The 24,437-nt window shown below is 44.9% G+C and overlaps 2 protein-coding genes across 5 annotated transcripts in view; one reads left to right on the top strand and one right to left on the bottom strand.

Moving 5' to 3' along the window:
* LRRC75A (leucine rich repeat containing 75A) overlaps positions 1-20,278 on the top strand; it is an 86,162-nt gene extending 65,884 nt beyond the window's left edge. The window contains exons 4-5 of one of the 2 annotated variants that reach the window (XR_014574296.1): positions 968-9,274; positions 9,388-20,278. Coding sequence is in view for 1 of the 2 variants with exons in the window: in XM_083806574.1 (XP_083662700.1) it covers positions 968-1,571 (604 nt within the window). In the remaining variant the exon portion in view is untranslated. Of the gene's footprint in view, positions 1-967 lie in introns of both variants that reach the window. The other variant, XM_083806574.1, reaches the window with a different exon arrangement.
* NCBP3 (nuclear cap binding subunit 3) overlaps positions 18,331-24,437 on the bottom strand; it is a 24,429-nt gene continuing 18,322 nt past the window's right edge. For 2 of the 3 annotated variants that reach the window (XM_083806555.1, XM_083806557.1), the window contains 5 exons: positions 20,233-24,367; positions 19,772-19,795; positions 19,258-19,336; positions 18,937-18,992; positions 18,331-18,500 (listed from right to left, as the gene is read on the bottom strand). In XM_083806555.1, coding sequence (XP_083662681.1) covers positions 24,132-24,367 — 236 coding nt within the window. In that variant the 3' untranslated portion in view covers positions 18,331-18,500; positions 18,937-18,992; positions 19,258-19,336; positions 19,772-19,795; positions 20,233-24,131. The remainder of the gene's footprint in view (positions 18,501-18,936; positions 18,993-19,257; positions 19,337-19,771; positions 19,796-20,232; positions 24,368-24,437) is intronic. The other variant, XM_083806556.1, reaches the window with a different exon arrangement.

Genomic DNA, 24,437 nt, shown 5'->3' with positions numbered 1-24,437 from the left:
AGGAAAAACCAACAGGAGCTGGGCAGAAACATTGCCCAGCTCAGGATATAACAAAAGGCAAAATTTCTGCAGGTTTTAGCGAGAAGTTCATGCTTGTGCCACGGCAGCGGATGAGAAAAGGGAACTCACCCAGCTGGCAGGAGCAATTAGCATGCACAGGGCTCTCCCCGCCTCCTAATTCACTCGGAATAATTCATCAACAGAAAGCCCTCAGCAGCGATCCTCTGCCGACAGGTCCTGATTGTAGATGTGTTCTTTGATTCGCTTTGGAAGATAAATTGACATGTGAAGCTCCAGTCGAGCTTGGGCTAATGAGTCTCTGTAGGGCCATCATGGGAATTCACTCATTTATCTGAGGATTTGGCGGCAGTGCTCATCTCCCCGGCAGCAAGGCTGAGGAGGCAGCCTAGCTCTAACATGCTGACGGTGCGGGATCTCATCACCCAGCCCTGGAGGTGGCGAGCCCACGTTTGCTGTCTTGGGCTAAACTCGTTCTGTTTTGGGGCCTCAGTTTCCCACCTGTACTGCCAAGAGGACAAAAACCCGTCCTCCTGCTGAATGAGCTGCATAATCACCACTGCGAGGCGTGTTACACCAGCACTGACACAAGCTGCAGTTCCTGTCCATCTAAGCAAGGGTTTCATTACAGTTTTTGGCTTCTTACATCTTCAAAAGCAGCAGGATAATCAGCTTTTTCCATAGGCTTTGCAGTGGACATGGGAAAGAAATACACACTTTTTCTGAATTATGGTGTTTGAATGTGCTTTGTTTGTTTCTGACCATCTTCTGCCTATAATCAGCTTTGAAACATCCCCGCCAGGTGCACAAAACACCCCTGGCCTCCAGAGAATGGGTTGTTACCCCCAGGTGAACATCTCACCTAAATAATGCACAGTCCTGCCCTGCGGGAGGCTCCAAGCAGAGATGCCCCCTACATTTACACCCCTCTCCTTTTCCTCCCCTGCAGCCTGAAGGCCGTGCTGATGGGCAAGCCGCAGGACAACACGGTGGACTTGTCGGGCATCCCGCTGACGCTGAAGGACCTGGAGCGCATCGCGTCCTACCTGCAGCACAGCTCGGAGCACATCGACACGGTGGAGCTGTGCTTCACCGAGCTGACGGACGAGATGCTGCTGCAGCTGCTGCCGGCGCTCTGCGTGCTGCCCCACCTCACCACCCTCTCCCTCAACGGCAACCGGCTGACCAAAGCCATCCTGCGGGACCTCACCGAAACCCTGAAGGACCCCAAAAAGTTCCCCAGCGTCACCTGGATCGACCTCGGCAACAATGTGGACATCTTCTCCTTGCCCCAGCCCTTCTTGGTCAGCCTCAAGAGACGATGCCCCAAGCAAGGCAACTTGCCGACCATCCTGGAGTTCGGCGAGGGGCAGGTGAGCGATTTGGAGAGCCAGGATGGCCGGGCCGAGAGCCAGGAGGACCTGCGAGCCGACGAGGGCGATAAAACCGGAGCGGGCACGACCGACAGCACAGGCTCTCAGCCGACGGACAGGACGGTGGAGGCTGGGACGCTGCCCGGCTCGGAGCAAGGCGCCGCCACGCCGCAGACGTGATGCTCGGCTCCGCAGTGGGCGCGTTGGGCAGGGGTGGCAAACCCGAGACCTCCACAACGGGGGTCCTGGCAGAGGGTGGGTGCAGGCGGCTGGGATGCTCTGGGAGCGCAGAGCGTCGCCTGCCTCCCCTGCGATGAACGTCGACGTCGTTCTTCTTGACGAACACACGGACGGGATGGCGGTGAATATTTACGTTGTAGGAAAGCTGGCCGGGTATTTTTAAACGTTAGTGCTATGCTTTTTAACTCCTTAAAAACGCATCGTCAAGGTGGTGTAAGACAAGGCCCTTAGAAGAGCACAGAACCGGAGAAGGAAGGTGACCGGGTCTTACAGGATCCCGGCTGGTCAGACAGATGCCACAGCAGGACTTCAGACCTCTCCCACTCTGACTTCAGGAGCTGCTGCTGAATAGCGTGCCTGGTGAGATGAGCCCAAAGCCTGATCGCACACTAAGCGGGGATGTTCCTGCTACCGGCGTGCCAGCCCCACGGGAGGGCTTTGCCTTCCTGGTGCTGGCGCGGAGCTAGATCCCGTGCCTGGATGCTGCCCTCTCCAGCCTTACCAGAACTGGGCTGGCCCCGCTGCCTGCCCGGGGTTTATTTGGCTGTAAAATCCCCTTTCCCACCGGCCTTGCTGCTGTGATGACTCCAGGGCTTCCCATGCGGTACCTGGAGCTGGCACCAGGGCACTCGGTCTGTCCCGGGGAGTGAGCTGTGAAGTCCGGAGCTGGGGCTCAGCTCATGCTCGTTGCTGTTGCTGCCAGAAGAGGCCACAATCCCGGAGGTTTATAAAAGAAAAAAAGAAACCCAACCGCTGGGGTTTTCTCCCCTATATCACTGCCATTCAAGACTGGGTGGATGCGGCCAGCCGGAGCCTCAAAGCCTCAGAAAGGTTTTTGGGTCACTTGGCTGTGTTCAACCCCACCCGGACCAGAAGTGCTTTGTTTGTAAAATGTTTTGTTTTGCTCTGTTTTTTGTTTTTAAGAGACATTGATTTTATTTTTGGATGGAAAACAGATCACAACAGAGCATCAGCGTGGGAACGCACTTTGGCTTCTGAACCAGATTTTCATTTGATCCTAAAACCTGGGGGAGGGCAGGAAAGTGGGAAATACTTCCCCTCCCATTCAAAGGACCAAACAGGACTCCCCTTGCTGAGAGGGAGCCCCTCTGTATCTGTTCACAGCCCTTCCCCTGACCAGCCTTGCAGCATCATTTTCTGCCTCGGAGCAGTGACCCTCTGGCTTTGATTTTTCTGGGTGTAAACAGACTTTTTGATCGTTCCTTGGGTTCTCTTTGTTTAACATCACTGCACAGGAAGCTGCACACAATTTCCAGGGGGGTTCATGCTGTTGGTTGTTGTTTCTCCTCCATATGCAAGTAGGTAACTTAGAAGAAACTCTGCTACTCGTTTTACTACATTTGGCAAAGTTCAGTATGATTTGCATGTATCCAAGCCTTTTTTTTAATGCTAACTCTTTCCAACAGGCATGAAGAATCTTTGCAGTGAATGAACTGTTCTGTTTGAAATAAAGAAGCTATCCGTAATCAAAATAAATGACAATGTTTAATAAAGAGGTAGCACTGAGATCTCTGCACAGCCGGCTGCCCAGCACTCCGGTGCCCCAGCGCACCCATGGCCGCAGGGCAGAGCGGTGCTGAGCACGGTGCTGAGCACAGTGTCTCTGCTTTCTCCAGGTCTCAGCAAAGAATCAAAAGAGGAAACGAACAGTCCTGTTCATGGGCTGGATTCAGTATGTTCAGAGTACATTATGGGGGCAAGGGAGGTGATGGAGACGGATGGCCATCCTTATTTTATATGTAAGAAATGAGCAAGAGCTCTCTTGGTACCCCAGTGCTCACCACACTGCTCCCCTCCCTCCTGTGCACAGCCCAGGTCCCCCCCATCTGTTTAAATTATTTAAATCACAAGCTCCCTGCTGCACAGCTTTTAGTTTCTGCTAAGTATTTGCACAGGAACCAGCTGCCTGGGGCCTCAGCATCCACCTGGCCCCCCCAGTCTGGCTGTGCAAATCCAAAAACCAGAGCTACTTTGCATTTAGAGAGCTGCATCTTTTATTTATCCTGTGTACACTGAACTCCCTCACTGACACAAAGCATCAAGCCCATTGCTCCAGCCGTATTTTCCCCCCGGCTGAGCTTCTACATGCTGCAAAACTCATCGGGAGCTGGTTTGCATTTATCTCCAGGGCTGCTGTGCAAAGGACAAGCCTCCGGAGAGCCCCCGCGTCCCCTGTCCTTACACCATGAGAGCAAGCTCTGCTCTCCCAGCACGGACAGGCTGCACCAGCGTCACTGTGTCCAGAAAAATTTATCTCCTCTGAGACAGGGAAATAACTGGAAAGGGCCTTTTATTGAAATATTCGTGCATGCTGAAGCCTGCACCACATTACTGACTGTCACAGGAAAAGAAAAATAACACGGCTCTAAGAGACAGCATTGTCATAAAACCAACAGGGCTTTAGCTACTCTGTCTCTTCCTTGCAGTGTGGGTTAGGTTAATTAGCCATTTATTGCACTTCAGCATGATGCTGATCCTGTGGGCTCAGTGAAGCGTGAGGTTTTTTTGAGACCATGCCATGAGATTGCTTCCCTGCCCAGCCACCAGCAGCAGAACAAGCCTGGAGCTTGCCCCACACACTACCAATGTTTCCCATGCTACAGGGGGCTGCTTGCTCTGGACAGAAGCTCTTAACTGGCCCTAGAATAAGGATTTGAGTACTGAAAATCACTGCTGTAGATTATGAAAGCTGACTGAGGTCATTTGTCATCAAGGTGGGTGGGAAATGCCCACCTTAAAATAAGAAGTTCATAAAAACATATTGGGGAAGCAGGCTGCACGGCTTCTCCTTCCACACCCCTCAGCCAGGCCACGCACAGAGCCAGGACTTTTCCACCTGTGGCTTAACTCAGCAGCTGGGGGGTGATTGTGGTGGCGGGAGCCAGGCCATAACAAAACCTACACAGATTCCATGGGTATTGCAAGGAAAATCCACTCTTGCAGGATTGCTTCAGTTGCACCTGGGTAAACCGAAAAGAAATGGGTAGGAGCAAAGGAGGATTTGCAGGATGCAGTTTTCCCAGGGAGAAGATGCCTCTGGGGGGGATTTTGATGCAGGACACAAGAAGGGAGATGAGCGAGACCAAGGCAAATCCCACCCACAGCGCGTGGGATGAGAAAACTGTCTGCGTAACAAGCAGGAGGAGGTTAGGCTAAAGCTGTCAGCTGCTGAACCACGCTACCTGCTGCCTCGTCTTTTTCTCCTTATTAGTAGAAGAAAAAGTCCTGGCTAGGGGAATCTGTTGCATTATTTATTGGCAGCTCACGCTGGTGTGTTTAACGCCAGGCCCAGAGATCGCGCGCAGGCTGCTGGAGCTCAGCTGATAGGCAAAAACGTTTATAGTGGCATCTGGAAAAGCAACTATTATCCCTTAAGGGCTACCTGGTTTACATACAAAACACCGAGCAAGCACAGCCAGAAACCAGAGGGGCTTTAGTCCTTGCTGTTCAGGTAGCTCTGAACCAAAATGACCTTGCAGTTCAGACATGCACGGTTCTTCCTGGAATCGCTTTCCTTGCCGGAGCAAAAAGGCTGACGCTGAAACACGTCAGGGCCCAGAAGGACAAACAAACATAAAAAAGGTGCCAGATGGCAAACACTGAGCCGTGGTGAGGACCAGGCTCCTGCAAGCAGGGATGGATGGGTCAGGCCACCCTCCCCTTCCCAGCCCATCGATCATCTCCCACATTTCAGGGAGCAAACGTCCCTTCCTGTTGATAGATTTCCCTTTTTCTCTGACCACAGTCTAAAAAAACCCTGATGTATGGTGTTGTTTTGATGCTTATGACAACACTAAAGGTCCCAGCCAGGATCAGGGCTCTCCTGCAGCAGGTGCTTAGAAACAAGCCCTGCCCCAGCGCATTGTAACCCCTGTGGAAGGGACCCTATTGGGTCTGGGGTGGGCAAGCAGCCTTTGCTTGCAATCACAGCTCTATCATGCCTGTGAAATGCAGTGCCTGGGTGGAAAACCAGCCTTTGGCAGTGCAAGTGTAAGTGCATCTGAAAAATATCATGGCTGGGGTTGCTCTTCTGCCCTGCACCAAGGCCTTGAAACCACCTTCTGACATCCTAGGAAAAGGCATTTGATCCCTTACAGGAACCACCAGAAAAAAGACAGACACATGGCTGAATTTCTCCTTATTTCGTGTCTACCGAGCACCAGTAAAGCTGTCTCTGCTGGAAGTTATTTAACGCTTCTGCTTTGCAATAAATATAAACCGCTTCTGTTACTCATCCAAGGCCTCCTCCCGCAGCGTAGTGCCTGCCCCTGGGGAGATGCCCCACGGCGACTTGAGACAAATTTCAGGCTGCCAACAAGCCCCAGAGGGAAGCGCCTGGCGGGTTCCTCGTCTTCTCCTACGTCAGCCCATGGCGAAGAGGCAGCAAGGCAGCTCCGAGACAGGCAATAACGCACAAAGGTTCCTTGGGGGGGTTTAATAGGTGCCAAAATGGCATCCGCTGGGACACGGCTTTTCTGGAAGCGACAAGCAAACACGCTTAAACTGATTTTGGACAAATTAACATTCATTATTGAGCTCCTACAACTCGTGCCTGCTCCCTAACTTCCTCCAGCCTCTGTTCTCATGATTTCCCCTGGGAGGGTACGAACCACGTCCCGGATAATGGGCCCAGCCTGGCTGCTGGGCCCCGAACCTGGAGGTCTGCCCACCCACACACCCCGGTGCCCTCTTTCTTTATCTTATTTTCCACGCTGTGCATGCTGCTGGCATACCTAATAAGGCTGGAGCACGGAGCGAAGCAGCCTCCAGCAATGCTGCTGCAGTTCCAAAGAAAGCCTCAAATCGCGTGGAAATCAGTTTGGGCTGGAGCTTGCCAAGTCCCAGAGCGGCACAGCCACGTGCCAGGCTCCTGAGCAGCTCTGCTGCAGGTCGGAGGGAAGGAAAGACAACGCACGGGTTTTGCTTTCCCTGGGTTTTGTTTGTATTTTGTTTCAGCTTGCCTTGAGAAGAAACAGAATAGATCTTCAACTAGATTTTCCTTAATATTTTTTTTTTTAGTTAAAATAAATACAGTGAAAATCATGTTTAGTATCAGCTGGAGGTTTGTTGACTGCAAAGAAAAGGAAAAAAAAGGCAGAACCTGTTTAAGGTAAAATTTTATTTCAGGGTGGGGGCGTCTGTTTTGTGCAAGGACTGTAGACATTTTTTTTTTAACCAAATAAATATTGCATTAACCACCTAGCACGAAGCTTAGAGCTGTACTTTGAACATACATAGTGGAAAGGAGGATTTCAGGATCTTTTACCCCGAGATACCCCTTCTCGTCTGTCTGCTCCTTCCAAACCAGTGACTACAGGACATAAATGCCTCCTGTGACTTAATATTTGTTTTTTGAACAGTTAAAAGTGGAAAAACAGCTAATAGTATTTGCAGATGGTTTAGAGCTGTATAAAGGCAAAGGACTAAGAATATGGGAGTCAATTTAATCCACGACCCAAACACTGCTCTGACTAGAGGACAAAACCCAGGGACAGCTCAGCATCTTTCACCACGCACTCAAAACTAACGACCAACAAAAGTGACTCCTAAGTGACTTCTTTCTATATAATGCCTTCAAAGACCACTTTTCCTAAACATCATGAAAGAATAGCCAAAAAATAAGCCGAACAACCAAAATGTGTGTTTTGTATTGAGCTGGGTGCTTGTTGGGAATACTACCACTAAATTGCTTAGCGTATTTCTTTGAGCAGCCATAATCACTGAGCTGGTGGGGAAAGAAAATATTTAATCCACGTGGCTGGGGCATTACTGTTAACAAATCACTAGTGCAGAATTTACCAGGACAAACTGCATGAAGACTGCTAACTGTAAGGACTGGAGGGGCCTGGGATCCCAAGCTGGACCCATGTTTGGGAACACAGTGCTGACAGCTTGCATGAAAAGCGCTTAAGCCCATGACTCAATTACTGTTCCACAGGGAATTGGAGGTGCTTTGTTTCTAGGCTCAATGGGGCCTACGTTTTCTATCTTCTCTCCTGTAAATATGCAGAGAAGACAGTTGTTTTACCTTTGGGTGAGCTTATGGCTTTACATAAAATTGAAAACCTGGTTTAATATAGTCAAAAAAGATGTGATTTGTTCAACACCACCCTTAATTATTTGCGCAGATTTCTAAATCCATTTCCCGGGTTTTCTGCCTCCTAATAGCTTATTGATTTTGTGGCTTGTGTGCCACCGTTTATTCTTCTTTGCCTTTTTATTAGTTCTGAGGAGAAAGTAAACCCGTGCAGCCTGTTTCAGCCCTCAGGAAGGGGTTGCTAAGCTGCATCTGGCGGATTTGGCTGGGGAACCAGCTGTCAGCACGGCTCTTTAGGAGCCCTCTTGCACACTACATCCCTCAGTGAGTTGTTAGTGGAAATCACAGCTAGAATTAGACCTTGGAATATCTTACTACAGGCACGTCTGTCCTCCAGGTATAAATACCTGGAACAGATACACAGGGACTCAGACTGGTTATATGCAATACTACAAGAAAAGGGAAGGGACGTTGGCTATAACTAAATCTAGGTACATTGCCATGGGAATGAGCCTACCTCTTCCTGTTTTGCAACTGCCTCTTGTCCTGCTATATCTCCAGGCAAGACCTGCAATTTCAGCTCCTGATATAAATGAAATGTAAGCTGGCAGCAGAGTCTATCTTCGAGCACAGTGCACGCCATGCTCTGGTACACTCTAACCCAGCTCCTACCAAACAAACTCCTGTTGAATCCCGCACGTAGCAGTGCAGGCATAAAACCTCAGAGGTGGCTGCATCTCCAAACACACAAAATAGGAGGCATCTGCTTCAGAGCTACCTTCACACATGCCTTTCCAATAGGAGAGCTTCACCATTAATTTGTTTCTTTCATCTCCTCTGTACACACCTGCCTGTTCAATTATGAATGCAAAGGCTAAGTCATTTTCCAGCAGCTCTGGGGGAAGCTGCACTTGCCTGCAAGCTCACAGCTCCCCTCCACCACATGCAAACAGCTTTTTGCAGAGCTGCAGGCTAAAACAAAAAACTTAGCCTACTTCATATTCGTGCCCTTTGTCTGCTTCCATTTGCCAAGCAAACCTGCCAGCTACAGCTACCTTCAGGGTCTTTGCAAGAGAAGGAAAGGAAAAGATTATCAGGCACATGAAAATGGTGAGATTTTCAAAAGAACAAAGCCCCTTTCAAAGCAGCTGAGGAGGAACGGCTTTGCAAGCATGCTTAAGCCAACCAGGTGATAGGCATTTCCCCCAACAACTTGCAAAAATTACTGTAAAATCAGTCCACTGTTCAGCTAGGAATAAAAGCAGTAGGATAATGTAAAGCACCACAATGCTCAGATCACCACGGGCCAGAGATAGATGGTTTGTCCTGCTCAACATCCACAGAGAGCAACCCCGCTTCCAACGCTGCTAAAATGCAATGAACTGGGAGGGCACACGGTCAACAGGTGAGACAAGAGGGAGGTGAGAAACGAGGGAGAAGAAAAATCAGATCAGAAACAACACGGTCGGCACAGAGCCCTGGGAGCTCTCAGAGCAGCCACAGGACCTGCGCTTGTTGGGGGGCAAAAGGGCTTAGAGCCACCACGGCGTTTGGGACAGGTTAAGTGAAGAAAATCAAGCAATTGGTAAATTAGAGAGAAACCCTGTGCTACACAGAAATGCTGCAAGTTCAGAGAGTCACAGCAAGCTCCGTTAAATCTTTCCACCGCTCGCTACTCCAACGCTTTCTATTTTTCAGACGCGCTGGGTGGTGGCACGGGTCGCTGCCTGCGACATGCGACAGGAACCAAGTCCCCAGAGCGGCACCAAGCAACTGCTGTGGGCAGCCTGGGAGAAAAACCTGCTTCCCATCTCAGCCCTCTGCATGTCTCGCTGCTGGAACTGTCCTCGTTCTAGCTCATTAACCTGAGCGGATACTGCTTCTTTAAGCTGCAGGACTAATTAGGAGGCGGTAGAAGGCAAGAGTTATTTTCCCTACACCTCTGCACTAGGCAGTACATATGCCCAGTGGAATAACAGCTTTAATTTAAGTGGTCATTTTCATATAAAGCGCATCTCACAGGCGGCTCTTAGCAGCTGAGGTGTGCACGCCAACATCATCACCCATCTGGCTGCTGAACACAGAGGTATCGGCACTCTGCCTGCCACACCACCCTGATTTAAAAGTTAGTGCCACACAGCTTCAACACAGCTTGCATGACAGGGATTAAAAAGGCATTCTCTGGTGGTAACTATATGCAAGAGTCAAGTAATCAACAATACCTTATAAGAAATAAGGTCCCAGCACTTCCGAAGGGCATTTCTGAATCAATGCCACATAGGTGCAACAAAACCTTTCCCTTGCTGCACCACTTGTGTATTTGCATTCAAGTCTCCATTACCTTGTCCTTATTTTAATCCGTGTACTTCCAACTCACCAATTTCTTTCCCCTCTCCCTCCTAAGCCCACCAAAACTCCTTCCAAAATCAGAGCTGCACCTCACACAAGGCTCCTCGCGCTGCGGCTCTGTGCAGAGCTCAGGCAGGCTCTGGTGCCAGCAGCTCCTCCCAAAATCCCTCCGTGCACCAGGATCAGCATCTGCCCAGCAGCGTTTCCTCCTCCCTCCCTAACCTCTAGGAAAACCTGCAGGGTGGGATTAGACACCAGTTTCTCCGGGTATCATCAATTTTCCTACCTGCTGTAATTTCCTCTTAGGCACCAGCTCTTCTTCCTCTGGCAAGTGTGACTGCTGCCTGCAAGTCTGCTGCTTCAGAGACTTCCTTCCTCATCACCGACTAGAAGTGCAGCTTTCTGTCCTCACCTGCATCCCCAAACCACCCAGCACTGCCCGCTTTGCTGTTAGATCCCTGCAGCTTCCACCCTGCAAGCAGCAGGAGAAATCAGATAATAAACGTAGTGTTCTTCACTTATAAAATACTGGATTCTGTTAAGAAAGAAAAAGAAAAAACCCTGCCTTGTGCCTGAGCTGAGTGTTCTGGGGAGCACTAAGTGGGAGACAGATGTTTAAAATGAGGGGGAGGCTTAAAACGAGGAGAGCTGCAGGTGGTGCTGCACCTGGAGCGCCAACAGGCAGCAGCTGTGCAATCACCAAGGGTCACCAAATGTCCAGCCCAGCCCTGTGCCAGTTTGTGAACAGCCTCAGGCTTTTTAGGGAGGGTTTTTCAAGCTTTAATACTGTTCAACTCAGATTGTGCCACCCCTTCTTGCAGTTACCTGAAGACTTTGCTTTTTAGCATGTGATCAGATCATCAGAGGCTGTAGGGGGGATTAGGGAAATTGCCAGACTGATTAGGTGCAGTTTTAATCCCTCAGATCAGGAAATAAGACCTGCAAAACATGAACCTAAGGGCTTTGGTGGAAATATCTCCACTGCATCTGTCTGAGAGTATAAATCTTGTTTTGTATTTACAGTTCTGCACAAATATCCTCTCTTAATCGACACCAAATCCTCACACCCCGTATCTGTGCTCCTGGTTGTTGTCTCCAGAGGGAAGATGTTTCCCCAAGTGCAGTGTTACTTTACTGCCACTTTCTGCTTTCTTTTTTTAATCTTGCTTTTATGTTTCCTCTAACATCCGCCATCTCCAGGCGCTTCACACGTCTCCTGCAGCATCCCATCTGCAAACCCAGTGCTTTGACCTGCTGCTTTCTCGGTGAGAGGAGTTTCCCTGGAGGCAGAACTGCCTTCTCCACCTTCCTTGCAGAAACTCTCTCCAAAGACACAAGCTAATGAGCTTTCCTACCAGAGAAACCAACCTCAGAAATGGGCTGAACTTGGCCAACAGGCACCCAGAGCAGGGGCACACATCAGACCAGGGCTGACCCTTTATTTGTGTAACCAGCTCCAGGCGTTGCATCAGTTCTTCACCCAACTGTGGTGTCACTGCTCTTCCTTTGGTCCTGCTGTCTGCCTCAAAACCCTGCTTTCTCCTCATCTTTAGCCTCTGAGCTGCTGACACGCTGCCAAGTGACACAGTCACTGCTGCTGTCATCTCCAAAACCCTTTTTGAAGCATAAAAGCAGTAGCTTTGAAATTCTCTCTCCTTGATGTGGTCTCCCATTTTGCATTACCAAACAGCTTGGCACTGACACAAAGGCTCTGTTGCCTCCTGCAAGAGGGAGCCTCCCCCTCCCCCTGTACAGATGCTCCTGCAGAAGCACATAGGCTGGCTTAGCGAGGTGACGGGATATGTATTAAATCAAATTCAAAGTGTACCTTGGTACAGTGGCTTTCCATTATTTTCTGATATCACTGTGGTGTTTCAAAGCTCCAGGTTCATACCCTGCTTTGAAACAATTCTCATCATTTTCACAGCAGGTACCCTATGCATTTCACGGCCTGAGGAGCACTCAGGAAAAGATTTTATTTATTTACTGCTACAGTTGAAAGTAATAAATAGCTGGTTTGACATTACTTAAGTAAAAGCATTTATCTAAAAACCAACCAAGTTGCCCCTCCCTTTTCTCACTCACCCCGTAAGTCTCTGATCTCCGCTTTCTTCATCTGTGCTGGGGTTATAATCCAGCTTCCCAGGAACGCTGGCAGACCATTTCAGGGTTATCTGATGGAGGCACAAGAGATGTAAAGCATTTCGAAGGTTTCATCTGCTGTCACTGTGGGCTGTGTTAAATGGCTGCTGGACAGCAGATTGCTTGAGCAATAGCATTGCATTTGCTAGCAGATAAGCACTCCGATAACCTAATTACTATAGGAAGTGTTCTGTACCACTGGTATTTTGATCCAGATATTTATTAATAAAGTTTAAGCTCTTCAGGAAAATTCACTATCTGGGTGGTAAGCTTAGACTTTGCCTCTTGGCTAGGAAGTTTGTCTCAATGTGCTAGCATCAAACCTAATTCCATCCTTCAGAAACAACACCCAGCTAACACAAATCATCAAAAGCAGATGTCAAAAGTACAGAATACAAGAAAAAGAAAGACAACCAAACCTGAATAAATTATCCTCCTAAGGGACCTGGAAAAGTGCAAGCAAGGAAGTAATTAAAAAAAAAAAATCTAGAAAATAAGATGATCAAGAAAAAAAAGCCCAACAAAAAGCCATAGACAGTATTGGGAACATGGATCATTATTTCATTCATTTAGCAAGTTCAAGTTGCAGCTGTGCTATGCAATCCTTTTATCACAAACCATTACAAATAAAACCCCTAATTATGAAAAACTAACTACTGAATTGCAAAAACGAACAAGTGTCTAATAAGAAAAGCATGTACAGGAGAGCTCTTTATCTCCAAATTACTGGAGATAAAACTTTTGGCACTTCAAATTGATTAAAACAGCAGGGATTTCAAATTCCATCTCCTTAATATTAACGATTTACTCATTTGTATTTTGCTCAGGGTTTCCAGCTCCACATGCAGGTGCTGGTCTGCAAAAGGTGTTTATTGTCTTCAGCTGAGCTGAAGCTCAACACTCACCAAAAGAGAGGCACCTGAGCTTTGCTGCATGAAATGCAGGCTTCAGCAAGTCCTGAAGCTGAATGCACTTGAGAGAAAGATAATGAAGGGGAGGCCGTTCTTCGTGCTTTGTTTTTATTTCTCCTAGAGAAAAATAAACTGTCATTCCATCAGCTCATCACACCGTTTAATCATGCACTGTGTCACTCCCATCAAAGAAAACAAAGGCTCAGCCTTTGCTGGTCCTACACTACAGAACATCATTAACAGCCAATTAGAGTGACATTTTCACCGTACGGGGGATTCTCTGTGTGGTAATGAAAGTTGCAAATCTTATTAGAAGAAGGAAATAGCAGAAACACCATGCTTCCCCAAACAAGCACCTTCCAAGGTCTCAAAAATCTTTCTTTCTCTACAGTAAATGCTCTGAAGGTGATGGCTGCACCATCTTGTGGTCTCAAACATCGGGTGGTGAAACAGGGCAGATGTTCTCTTTCTTCCTGAATTAGAGCCCAGGAGCACAAATGCTTATATTTTTCTAAATATATTATTTTTTGCATGCACTAAATGAAATTCCACCTGTTCCCTTCTTTAAATCTTGAGCAGGGTTAGGATGAGTTCATTGTATTTGGACCAAAATTGATGTTAAGTTTAAAAGTGAGACACTAAATTACACCAACTGACAAAATAAGATCTGTCTGGTTTGTTCTACCAGACAACTAAATAACGTGTTGACCTTGTCCTTCTTTATAGGAACACACAAAATGTGACAAAGCTTTGGCTACACAAAGTCAATCAGGTGTTACAAACACTGCCGAGCTCAAGGCCTGGGTTAGAAGGTCAAACGTCCCATGGGTATTTGGAGTAGCTCAGAGTCTGACTCTAGCATCTGAAAAACTGTAACAAAGCATTTGCTAATGCAGCAGTTGGAAGAAAACAAACCTCTAAATTTTCCTTGCATGACACTAATATCATCTTAGTCATTCCCTGCCAGAAAACTGCAATTCCTCTGACGGCGCCTTGCTTTCTCCTCCACTAATTTGAAACGACGAGGGAGAGAGGAGTTGAAAAATTAACTGCTCTTCCATCTACCTTCAAGAAATAAGGAGTGAAGTTTTACAGTTTAGGACAGTCTTCATTCTGAAATATGCAGTACATCCCTTCCTCCCTTCTAATTAAGTTGATACAGCCAGCTAGAAATTGACTCAACTGGAATAGCAGCTACCAAGCCAAGAAAGAGCACATTTTTAGATTGGCTTTAGTTAATAGCTGGGATATATTAATTATAGTAATTCATGGTTTCGCAAGAGCATTCATTTTAATGCTTATGTAGATATGATTGCTTTACAATAACTAATCAGGAAATAACGATAATTAGCATTTATACGAAACATGAAGCTTGCAAACCACAAGTGTGCTGGAAAGGCAGCCACCTCCCAACATTTTTCTCTGCCCCCGATGCTTGCTTTCCTGTCCCACATCTTTTTTTATGCAACATTGGAAGGAACAAGGGATGAAACCAATGCACCTTCACTGGCATATGCAAACCATTTGCACTGTGCACATTTAATACTTCTTTTGATTCATTCTCCCATCTTCAGCACTGTAACACCTCAGCCTATTTTTATTATTTATTTTATATTCTGCCTCCAATGGACTTGTGAGCTGCCTGTTTGTGCCTTTTAGCATAGTCAGACGACAAATTCCCCGAATAGATTACAGGTCAGCACCACCTTGTCTTGTTTAGTGTCCTGCACATAAAGGAGCCTGAGGATTTGATTCTGCTTACAATTAGGCGAGTATTCACATCACAAAGTGATCTCTGCTGTTGGCGCCCTCAGCTCCATCTGAGTACAGCAGGGAAGATGTGAATGGGAACAAGAAGTCTATTACCCAGAGCAGCTACTCTCCATCAGGTCAGCAGTTACAGCTTGTAGTTTGTGGATAATAGCACCATACGTAATCATTATGTTTTCGCACAAATGAATTACTACATGACATCGGCATCTCGATTATTGCTAAGAACTGGCACTCTGCCATTCTTTGTTTCACGGCATAAGATTTATTTTCTTGCTGCTTTAATACTATCATCTATTTTAGAATTATCTGTGGTTGTCGGCTGTTTAAGTGCCAGGGACTCCTGCCAACTGTTCTCTTAAATCTTTAGAAAATCCAAAATAATTGTGTTTTAAAATCAGGATTTAATTTGTCACTTATTTCATAACACTGGAAAGTTGATGTCTTCTAAATGTAATAAAAACAGAACAATCTTATTTCCCCTCCCCTCCATGCACTGTTAAGACAAATACTAAGATTATTTAATGTTTCCATTTAAGATCATAGTAATTTGTTATGTTCAGGACACCTGTTTTGGTCAAAAGGCACCATATTCTAATAAGAACAACACTTTCGCATTCATTCATCTTTGCAAAAAGACAGCTTGTTAAGAGGATCCCTGCTGAGGAACTTTGTTTTTGATGAAAACAATAAACAAATACCAAAAGGAAACTCTTGAATAATTAACCATAATAGATACCACCAACTTGTAACCTCAATAAACCTAGATAAGCTGTTTCCTGTTTACTAAAGTATTCCCCAATCAACTCTTTCCCATTTTAATGAGATAATTCTGATACATACTAGCAAGAGCAATTACAAAAATAGGTTGCAGCAAGCCTATCTTAAGCAAATTAAACAGCACATTGAACTGCTGAGCAAAAAAGTGCCGAGAAGTTTCTGTTAACAGGGGGTGTGTGACCACAGTACCCTCCATTATCACTAATGGTATACAGAAACCCATTTAAAACAGTCAGATTCCTTGAGCTCCTTATGAAACCTTTAAAAACATTAATTCCAATACATACCATGTCAGCTAAAAAAAAATAAAATAAAAAAAATCACCTGTCAACAAGTTCTCATGCACAGGTTTTTAAAATTAAGTGAAAATAATTTTGTTTCTTTAAGAGTGAACAGAATGCAACTATTTAAAATTTTCATTTAAATAAACATTATAGCAAACTGTTCTTCATATTATTCAAGTACGCATTCAGGTAAGAAGAAACTAATTAGATCCAAACAACTTTTGCATACTTCATTACCCAGATTGAATGTTTACATTAAACTCTATCACAATAATGCCCTTAGGAAGAATCCAGATTAATTTACCTACACGGTATTACAGTATCAGGCACTCTATTACTTTTAGATGTTTCTCTGAAAAATACTTAACCTCTTCTGGCATGATTAAAACATTTAACTCCGACTTTACAATGACAGAAGCCTCTGAAATACCATTTCATACAATTAATTCCCTAAGCAAAGATTTACGTACTTGTTCCACTGATATGAATTGGATAGCATTCTAGAGCCTTGTGTAACAGAGCTATGTTAATTTATGACTATCAAAAGTTACTTTCTTTCAACTTTCACACTTGACTGGCTATTTCAAAGAGCACAGGTGAACTGCACAGAACTGTTTCGAGGTCATTCCTAACTTCTTGCTCAATCAGTTAACATCTGGTTAAGGAATAACAAGCAGAAGTGCAAAATTCAGCTAAGGCAAAGATAAACCTTGCTCCCCGCCGATAAAAATGGTGTTCTAGTAACTACAGCATCCCAAGAGGCTGGCCTCTACCAAATGCACCCTTCCTATGAACTTCAGGAAAACAGGAGGTTGGGACATGCCAAGTGTATGACATACATTCCAGTTCCAGTTCATCCAGTTCCATGGGCAGAATACAGTGACGTGGTCCTTTCAAACCCCAAACCTGTGGCTTAACAAGACCTTACGTGGCTTTTGCACAGCCATCAGACAGCACAGCTCACCTGTGACACTGACCTGTGACGCCACATCGGCTGCAACAAGCCACAGCACCTTCTTTCTTTACCTAAGCTACACGGAGAATGCAGTCACAGCTGGGGCGGTCCCTGAAGTCCCTCACCGGTCACCCAGGAATGGAATAATATTGACACTCCCCTGTCACTGCTGCTTTTTCCCTTGTCCCACCATCCATCCTGAAAGGAAGCAAACCCTCCGACAGTGGTTTTATGGACTACAAATACCTGGGTACATCCGTACCCTGCTTTTTGTTTTATGATAATCAAGAACTGTTCACCTAAATTACTACAATAAAAATACTACTCATCGCAAGTGCCACCATTTTTGACTTAATGGTGTTTTGTCAGCTGCCTTTGAGGGCTGCTTCCTGGCCACATACCCTCTGACAAAACTTCATATGGAACAACAGTTTAATTGCTTTCAGAAGCAATATCAAGATATATTCTACTTGGAGCTGTACAGTTAACATTACTTACGTTGTTGTTGGCACAGCGTGAGCGTGTGGTCACAATTAATTAATTAGTGATCTTTACCTTTTTCAGAAAGCACACTTTAAAGACTACACGAACGTTTTTCACTTGGTGACACCAAGTGGGCAAAATGATCAGCAACATACGCACTGATAGGCTGCCTCAGTGCACATGCTCAATCATTTTACATATGGTGAGACAGATTCCATACCTCCCCCACAAATATAAAGAGCACTGCAGTGTTCAAGCCTGCCAGTTATACTTCCATAATAAACCTCAGTGGAAGTTTCAGCCTCGGATGCAGTGTTTCTCATTCTATCATCTCCATTTTGAATTCCCAGATTTCTCCCCAAACTTGACGCCTTCCATTAACCTACCTTCATTGTACATCTGTCCTAGAGTAGGCACTTATCACAGAAGCAGCCTTTTTTACTCTTACCGGTTACACCCAAGATACCAAACAAGTTGCAGAGGATCTCTTTTCCGTTTCTCTGCACCTGGAAATTACTTTTCACAATTGGACCACAGCTAGGATGCTGCTACTACAGAAACAGACTTTCTTTGTCCGTATTAGGCTTTCAAAAAAAAAAAGGCAAAAATAAGGCATAAGCACCAAATTTGGAACAAGCTACAGAAACAGTTGTGTTTGCCCTAATTGTACCATTTGCTTTTCTTGCTGTAGAGGTATTAAGGCCTCATCTCCACAGTAATTACAGTAGCAGTATTAGTATCATTTGTTTAAACTGTTTAAAGCAAGTAAATTACCAAACACCAAATAGAACGCTTACGCAACTAAAAGCTGTTTACATTATTTGCAGTAATTACACTGCAGTGTATACATCTGCTGCTTTATCATATTATAGCTAATCACACAAGTGTGCAGTATGTTTATCAAAAACATGTCGTGTAATGGAAAGTCATTTCTGTACGCAGTCAAGTAATAAAAATAGACCCAAGATGGTTTTATGAGAATTTTAATGTGTGTAATCGTAACAGTATTACTGTTGTCTTTTCTTAAGTCTATGGACAGAAAAATATGCAATGTTTACACAGACTAGTCCCCGAGCTCACATGCACGTTTCCTTGGATTCCTTCTTCCTCAGACAAACATGCTTTCAGCATGAACACCTGTAATACAACAGCATGGATAAGTTAACCAAACAACACTAATTATTAATCTATTTCTTACCATAAGAGATATCATCAGAAAAACCTTTGTTCACCACCACTCAATCTGCCGGTAATTCCAGCATATTTTGGTTTATTTCATCATATGATATCCACAAATAAATTGATACATTTCTAACAGAATACCTTTATTCCTTTGTCTACTCTAGTGCTGTCAGCAAAACTGTAGTACAGAAGACAGCTGCTCATACCATTTACCCTCAGTATTTTAGCTCAATAAAGCATTTTTTTTTGTCCTAGAATTTCATTAATTGTACTTTTAGAGATAAGAATACACAGAAATATGGCCAATGACAATGTTTTCAATTATGTCACTTTTCTGAGACTGTAGCCAAAAAGCATCACAAGGAATTAAGAGCATACAGGTTAAACTCACCCCAAAGAATCTCCTGCTCTTGCAGTCTCACTTCCTTTCCCAGGACTTGTGAAGGGCTGTAACATCAATTGATAGACATTAGCATACGTGGCAGCAGAGACCCAGAAGCTATACTTAAATATAAGGATTGCTAGAAATAAGTATCATAGGGCTTTGTATTTTGAGGAAGAAAGGAGGGAAAGTAGATTGATTCAAGCTATGGAGAATGAACCTACAAAATTTGCTTCTCATGTTTTTGGCAACCTATAAAACCCATTTATTCTCAACTTAGATTCTAGATGGTATAAAGCTCTACAGGGTCCAGTGAAATTCATCACTTACCTTCACATTAGGGCCAGCTCCACCGAGCTACCTGCTCCCAGTCCTAATCACATCATGCTTATCTGGAAATACCAGGCATCTGCAGAGCAAATAAACATTACCTGATTAGTCCTAGCAGACAAATTTCCAGAGAAATCAAACTGCGCACACGTGTAGCTGTATTTCAGACAAATAAGAAGGTTATCGTCAGTTCTCGCATCTGACGGCACTTCCTATTCAAGGGTATCATCATCAACAGCCAACAACTTTTGCATGCCACTACTTGAAGTAATTGTTTAACTCCTTGTACATTTTTCCTTTCGTCGATAAAAAGTGTTAACTGTTAGTTCAATGGGACATAAAATAGTTCTGAGCAGCTTTATTTCCTTAACTAACTTTAAGCTGTAATTATTAGAGATTATTTTCAATTAACAGTCCTGTATTTAACTACTTTGCATCGTTAGTAATATAAGGAAAAGCCCGGAACTTTCTGACCAACTTGGTGCAGCTTAGAAGAAAATAAACTTTAACTTACTCTTTGCTTCAAGACATCTTTCTGCTGGGGGAATAAAAACAAAACAAGCATTAATACAGTGCACTTCAGTAGTAATTCCAAAAAATCATCGAACCACATTTATCGTAACTAAAAATAATTAAAAACCACCCAAATGTTTCTCAAATAGCTTTCAGTAGCCAACGACCCCCCCCCCAAACAATTTTTTACTCAAGACATTTCCCTTGGGCTGGTTGCCAGAGCATTTTTGCCACAAAGGTAAGTTTTTCACATGAAATTCCACAGAACATCGACTAGAAGGCTGTAACGCTTGCTCCATGGCAAGGGTTCGGCACACCAAAGCACACAAGGAAAAAGATTTAAAAAAAAAAAAAAAGGAAAAACTGATAAGCCGTTTGCTAAAAAGGGTAAAAGTCCCCAGAAGGCCTCCGCCGCCCCGGCCGCCCCCTCCGAGGCCGCTCGTCCGAAGCCCCGTCACGTACCGCGGAGCAGGCCCCGAAGCCGTCCCGGCGGGGCGCGGTGTCCGCCCGGTGCCCGCCTCCATGCGCGGCCTGTGGAGACGAGAGGAGCGAGGCCCCTTCTCCCCCCCCGCCGCTGCCTCCTATGGTCCGAACCAGCCCTGGGGATCACGAGGCACGGCCGCTACCACCACTGCCGGAGGGGGGGAGTAAAATGGCGGCGCCCAACGGCCCCTCACGGGACGCACGACGCCGTCAGCCGCGCTGGGCGAAAGGGCGCGAAGAGCCGCGGCCGCCGCTTATAAGGGCTCGGGACGCACCACTCTGATGAGGGGGGGGTGAAGGCTGGGCCACTGCTGCCGCGGGGCGGGGGGGGCCGGGGGCGGCCATTTTCTGCAGTGCGCTCTGCGGGGGACGGCCCTCATGGAAGGGGGCGGCCCTGAAACAGGCAGCGGGGGGCAAAAGCAGCCTCTGACCCCTCTTCTTGCGCACAGGGAGACAGGGGGATGCAGCCCTTATGTTCAGAAAAGCTGCACTAGTGGCTTTTTGGTACTTACGTTCCAGTAAAAGGGGGTTTGCCAGTGTGATTATTGGGAATAAAACAGGTGTTCGCTGTGTTCTCACATTATAACACCACCTTGAACCGAAAATAAGTTAGTTTTTCCCCTCTTAGCTCACTTATTCTTCTTCACAGAAAAAGCCTAGCATGTTGAGGCAGCCCAGGAGGAGAGCTGCAGGCACAGAGGCTGGGCCCCTTTGTGCGATATGTTCACGTGAACCCTGCACCAAAATTCCTGTTTTTGATGGCAGGAAAAGCTTTCTATGAGAAGCATTAGTGTGGTCCTATAACTAGTCACGTCAAATTCAGAAACACATATTTCTCTTCCATGGTGCAGATTTGCCTGCAAAAAAAAGCCCAACTTCTAATTTTTTGCAGTTTTTAAAAGCGGTAGATTCTAGTAAAATACATAGGTTGCACTTCTCAGCATCAGCACATTTATTTCTACAGCAAATTACTCAAAGGTGGAATCTTTGTGGTTCCCTGACCACAAAGATAAGGAAGGGGACTTACAACAAAATTCTCTATGCAATCTCTCTCTAGGACAAACAGATTTGTTAACTATGTTAAGGAAAAAACATTCACTAAAGATTCAGTGCTCATTTTTAATTATCAAAACACAGAAATTCATGTTCAGGTAACTAAGGAAGACCAAAGGTAGCATTCCTGACACCAGCAAACGCCTTTTCAAGGCTTCTCTGTACATCATCAAAAACCAAAACCAGGCAAACACTCAGTTACCAAAAGAAAAAAAAAAATCCTCTCTGTAGTTTGCTTCAATGGTAAACTCTATTTTTCTTGCAGCTAAACTCCTGTGTTCTCATTAACACACACAACCCTCTCCCCAAACCATAAACACAATAGACCCTAGTAACATAGAGGCATTTCTAAGGCGTACTTACGGCTACATGGAAGACAGAACCAGTATTAATGGCTCCTCTTCCAAGAGTGCAAGCCATTGCCTACACCACTTTCCTTGCCTTCATGTGTCCATTAGTTCGAATCTTTCATATCAGCTCAAGAGACTTTCTATTCATTCCCATTCCACCTTTTGTACCAGTTAGTCCATCCTTCACCAGGCTCAAGATGTGAATTTTTACATAGAAACACAGTGGTTATCAGCAACATTAACAGCAGACCACAGCCAGTTACTGAGCTTAAAAACATGCAAGGATTCACAGCAACGCGGAAGACGATCTTCATAGACCAGAAGCACGATCGGTATCTACCTTCTCCTTTCAGAAAAAGGAAAGGCCGTAATGGATTCAAAGCAGTAACACAACACAATGGTTTACTGGCAAAAAGAGACTGGTTAAATGAATGTTATCAGGATCTTGAGAAACGGGTAAGGTAGGATTCTATTTTAAAGCTCTGGAAGGGATATTAATGAAAGCACACATTAAAATGAATTATTACAGTGATCAGACATTGCAGTCATTTACTCTCCATAGTACTTTTATGAACCATATTTATATATTCAATAATTAAATATAAAATCAAGGGTGACACAAAACAAGGAAACAAAGACATGAAGCCCAGTCAGTCACTAGATAACACTTCAAGTCTCTCATTTTACATGCTGCTTTCTTACCCATAAAAAAAGCCAAGAAGAAAAGTTAACTGCAGATCCCTTGCTTTAGTGAAATTTCAAACCTACTCCAACTCATTTAAAAAAAAAGTGGGGGGCACAGGGAGAGAAAAAATTGTTTGCTAAAAAGCAGAATGGGGAAGAAATATTCACAGACATTTTGGACTGATAGAACCTACGATATATGGACAGAATCACAGAATCTCTGATGCTGGAAAGGACCTCTGGAGGTCATCTGGTCCAAGCCCCTGCTCCAGCAGGGCCACCCAGAGCACATTGCCCAGGACCACGTCCCATCAGCTTCTGAAAATCTTCAAGAAGGAGACTCCACAACCTCTCTGGGCAACTTCCAGTGCTCTGTCACCCGAACAGCACAGAAGTGCTTCCTGATGTCCAGAGGAAACCTCTCGTGTTCCAGTTTGTGCTCGCTGCCTCTTATCCTAGCACTGTGCACAACTGAAAAGACCCTGGCTCCATCTTCTTTGCATCCTCCCTTCGGGTGTTTATATACATTGAAAAGATCCCCCCCGAGCACCCTCTTCTCCTGGCTGAACAGTCACAAAGAGAATGCAAACACTTTCAGACTGTCATAATGTAGCACTGTTTTTGCCACCTGTTCCATTCAGCTGAATCCGATGTGCTATCATCATTCCTTATTCAGAATTGGCAATCAAAATGTATGCCATGGGCAACAGAAGAAAAAAATTGCAGCTGCACTCTGATCAAACATTTTACCTATCTAGAGAGGGTATGCAGATAAAAAAGCTGAATGTAACAAGTCAACCATGTGCACACTCACATGTACTATATAATAAGAACATTCAAAAATATTGACATGGGACAGTGATCCTATAGTTTTCCTTTTCTCTTTCAGTTATATATATATATGTATAGTTAAACAGCACGTAGGAAAACATCACTATAGCTTTCACCATGGCCAACAGGAGAATTCTCACAAATATAAAAATGTAAGTTTTTAAACTGTTAGATTTCTTCAAAACAATACAGCTGAAATGAGAGAAATATGATTTCTCAGTATGTAACCAAAACCAAAGCACCCTTGGGAAATTGCATGATTCTCTCCAACACCCATCTTTGCAGTCTTGAGCACTGCAATCCCTACAAGAGCAGAACACAGTATGACCAAAACAAATGAGTAGAATTCTTTGAGAGCAGTGATGCTGTATGGATTCTATACGAAACTTCACCGTACTGCAACATTTAACTTAGGTTTACATTCAGTATTTTGAAGGAAGGGAACATGACATTCCCTTTATGCTTTATCCTCGCTGGCTGCCTACCCAGGAAGCATTATTGTTATTACTTTAAGAGGAAAGGTGCTGGTAAGAGCCAGAAGGGCAAGGCAATGGTGTTGGCTATGAAATGCCCTGTTCTTTGGATGAATTGTGTAAAATATTTTGTTAAAAGATTCCATGTTAAAAATATTAAGAACAAAAAGGTCTTCTTAAAAATACAGAGTATTTCTGCCTCTTCTTTTATATTCTGAGCTCGGGGAAAAGTGTTTGGCTAGAATTAACTACAGGTTTGCTGTAATAAAGATATATGACAACGCCCTACGTAACACAGGGCCAACCACAGACTCCAGACAAACATGATTGCTTTAGGTTTCTAGTGGCATATGCATCTATTTTTGTATAAAAGGAACAGAGACGTTTCTGGAACCTTCACTGCAGAGTCTTTGCCAGTGTTCAGCTTTTGAACAAAGGAAATCTTGCCACTGTGCAGAGTCACAATCTTGAGGATCAAAGTGTAAAATCATGATTCAGTATCTGATCCAGAACTGCTTTCCCGGCTGATTTCAATTTGTAGAGAGGGTAAATTATCCAATCGACTCTTCTTTTGTCGAGACTGTTCTTTTTCCTTAATAAGAGCACCCCAAACCCTTTGGAGCTCTGAATCCTCCTCCTCTGGAGATGCCACAGAGTTTTCAGGTTTATCTGAAGTCTTTTCTTGTGTCTTCGGAGCAGACCCTAATCGGGTCCATAAATTACCTAATTAGATGAAAAACAAGCACTTTAAAAATGACAGCAATTTACTGCATCTCTTTAAACTCCTCGTACT

The sequence above is a fragment of the Anser anser genome, assembly GCF_964211835.1.
Source record: "Anser anser genome assembly, chromosome: 20".
Taxonomy (NCBI): Eukaryota; Metazoa; Chordata; class Aves; order Anseriformes; family Anatidae; genus Anser; species Anser anser.
The sequence above is the reverse complement of the archived record's forward strand: the minus strand, read 5'-3'. Positions and strand labels throughout refer to the sequence as shown.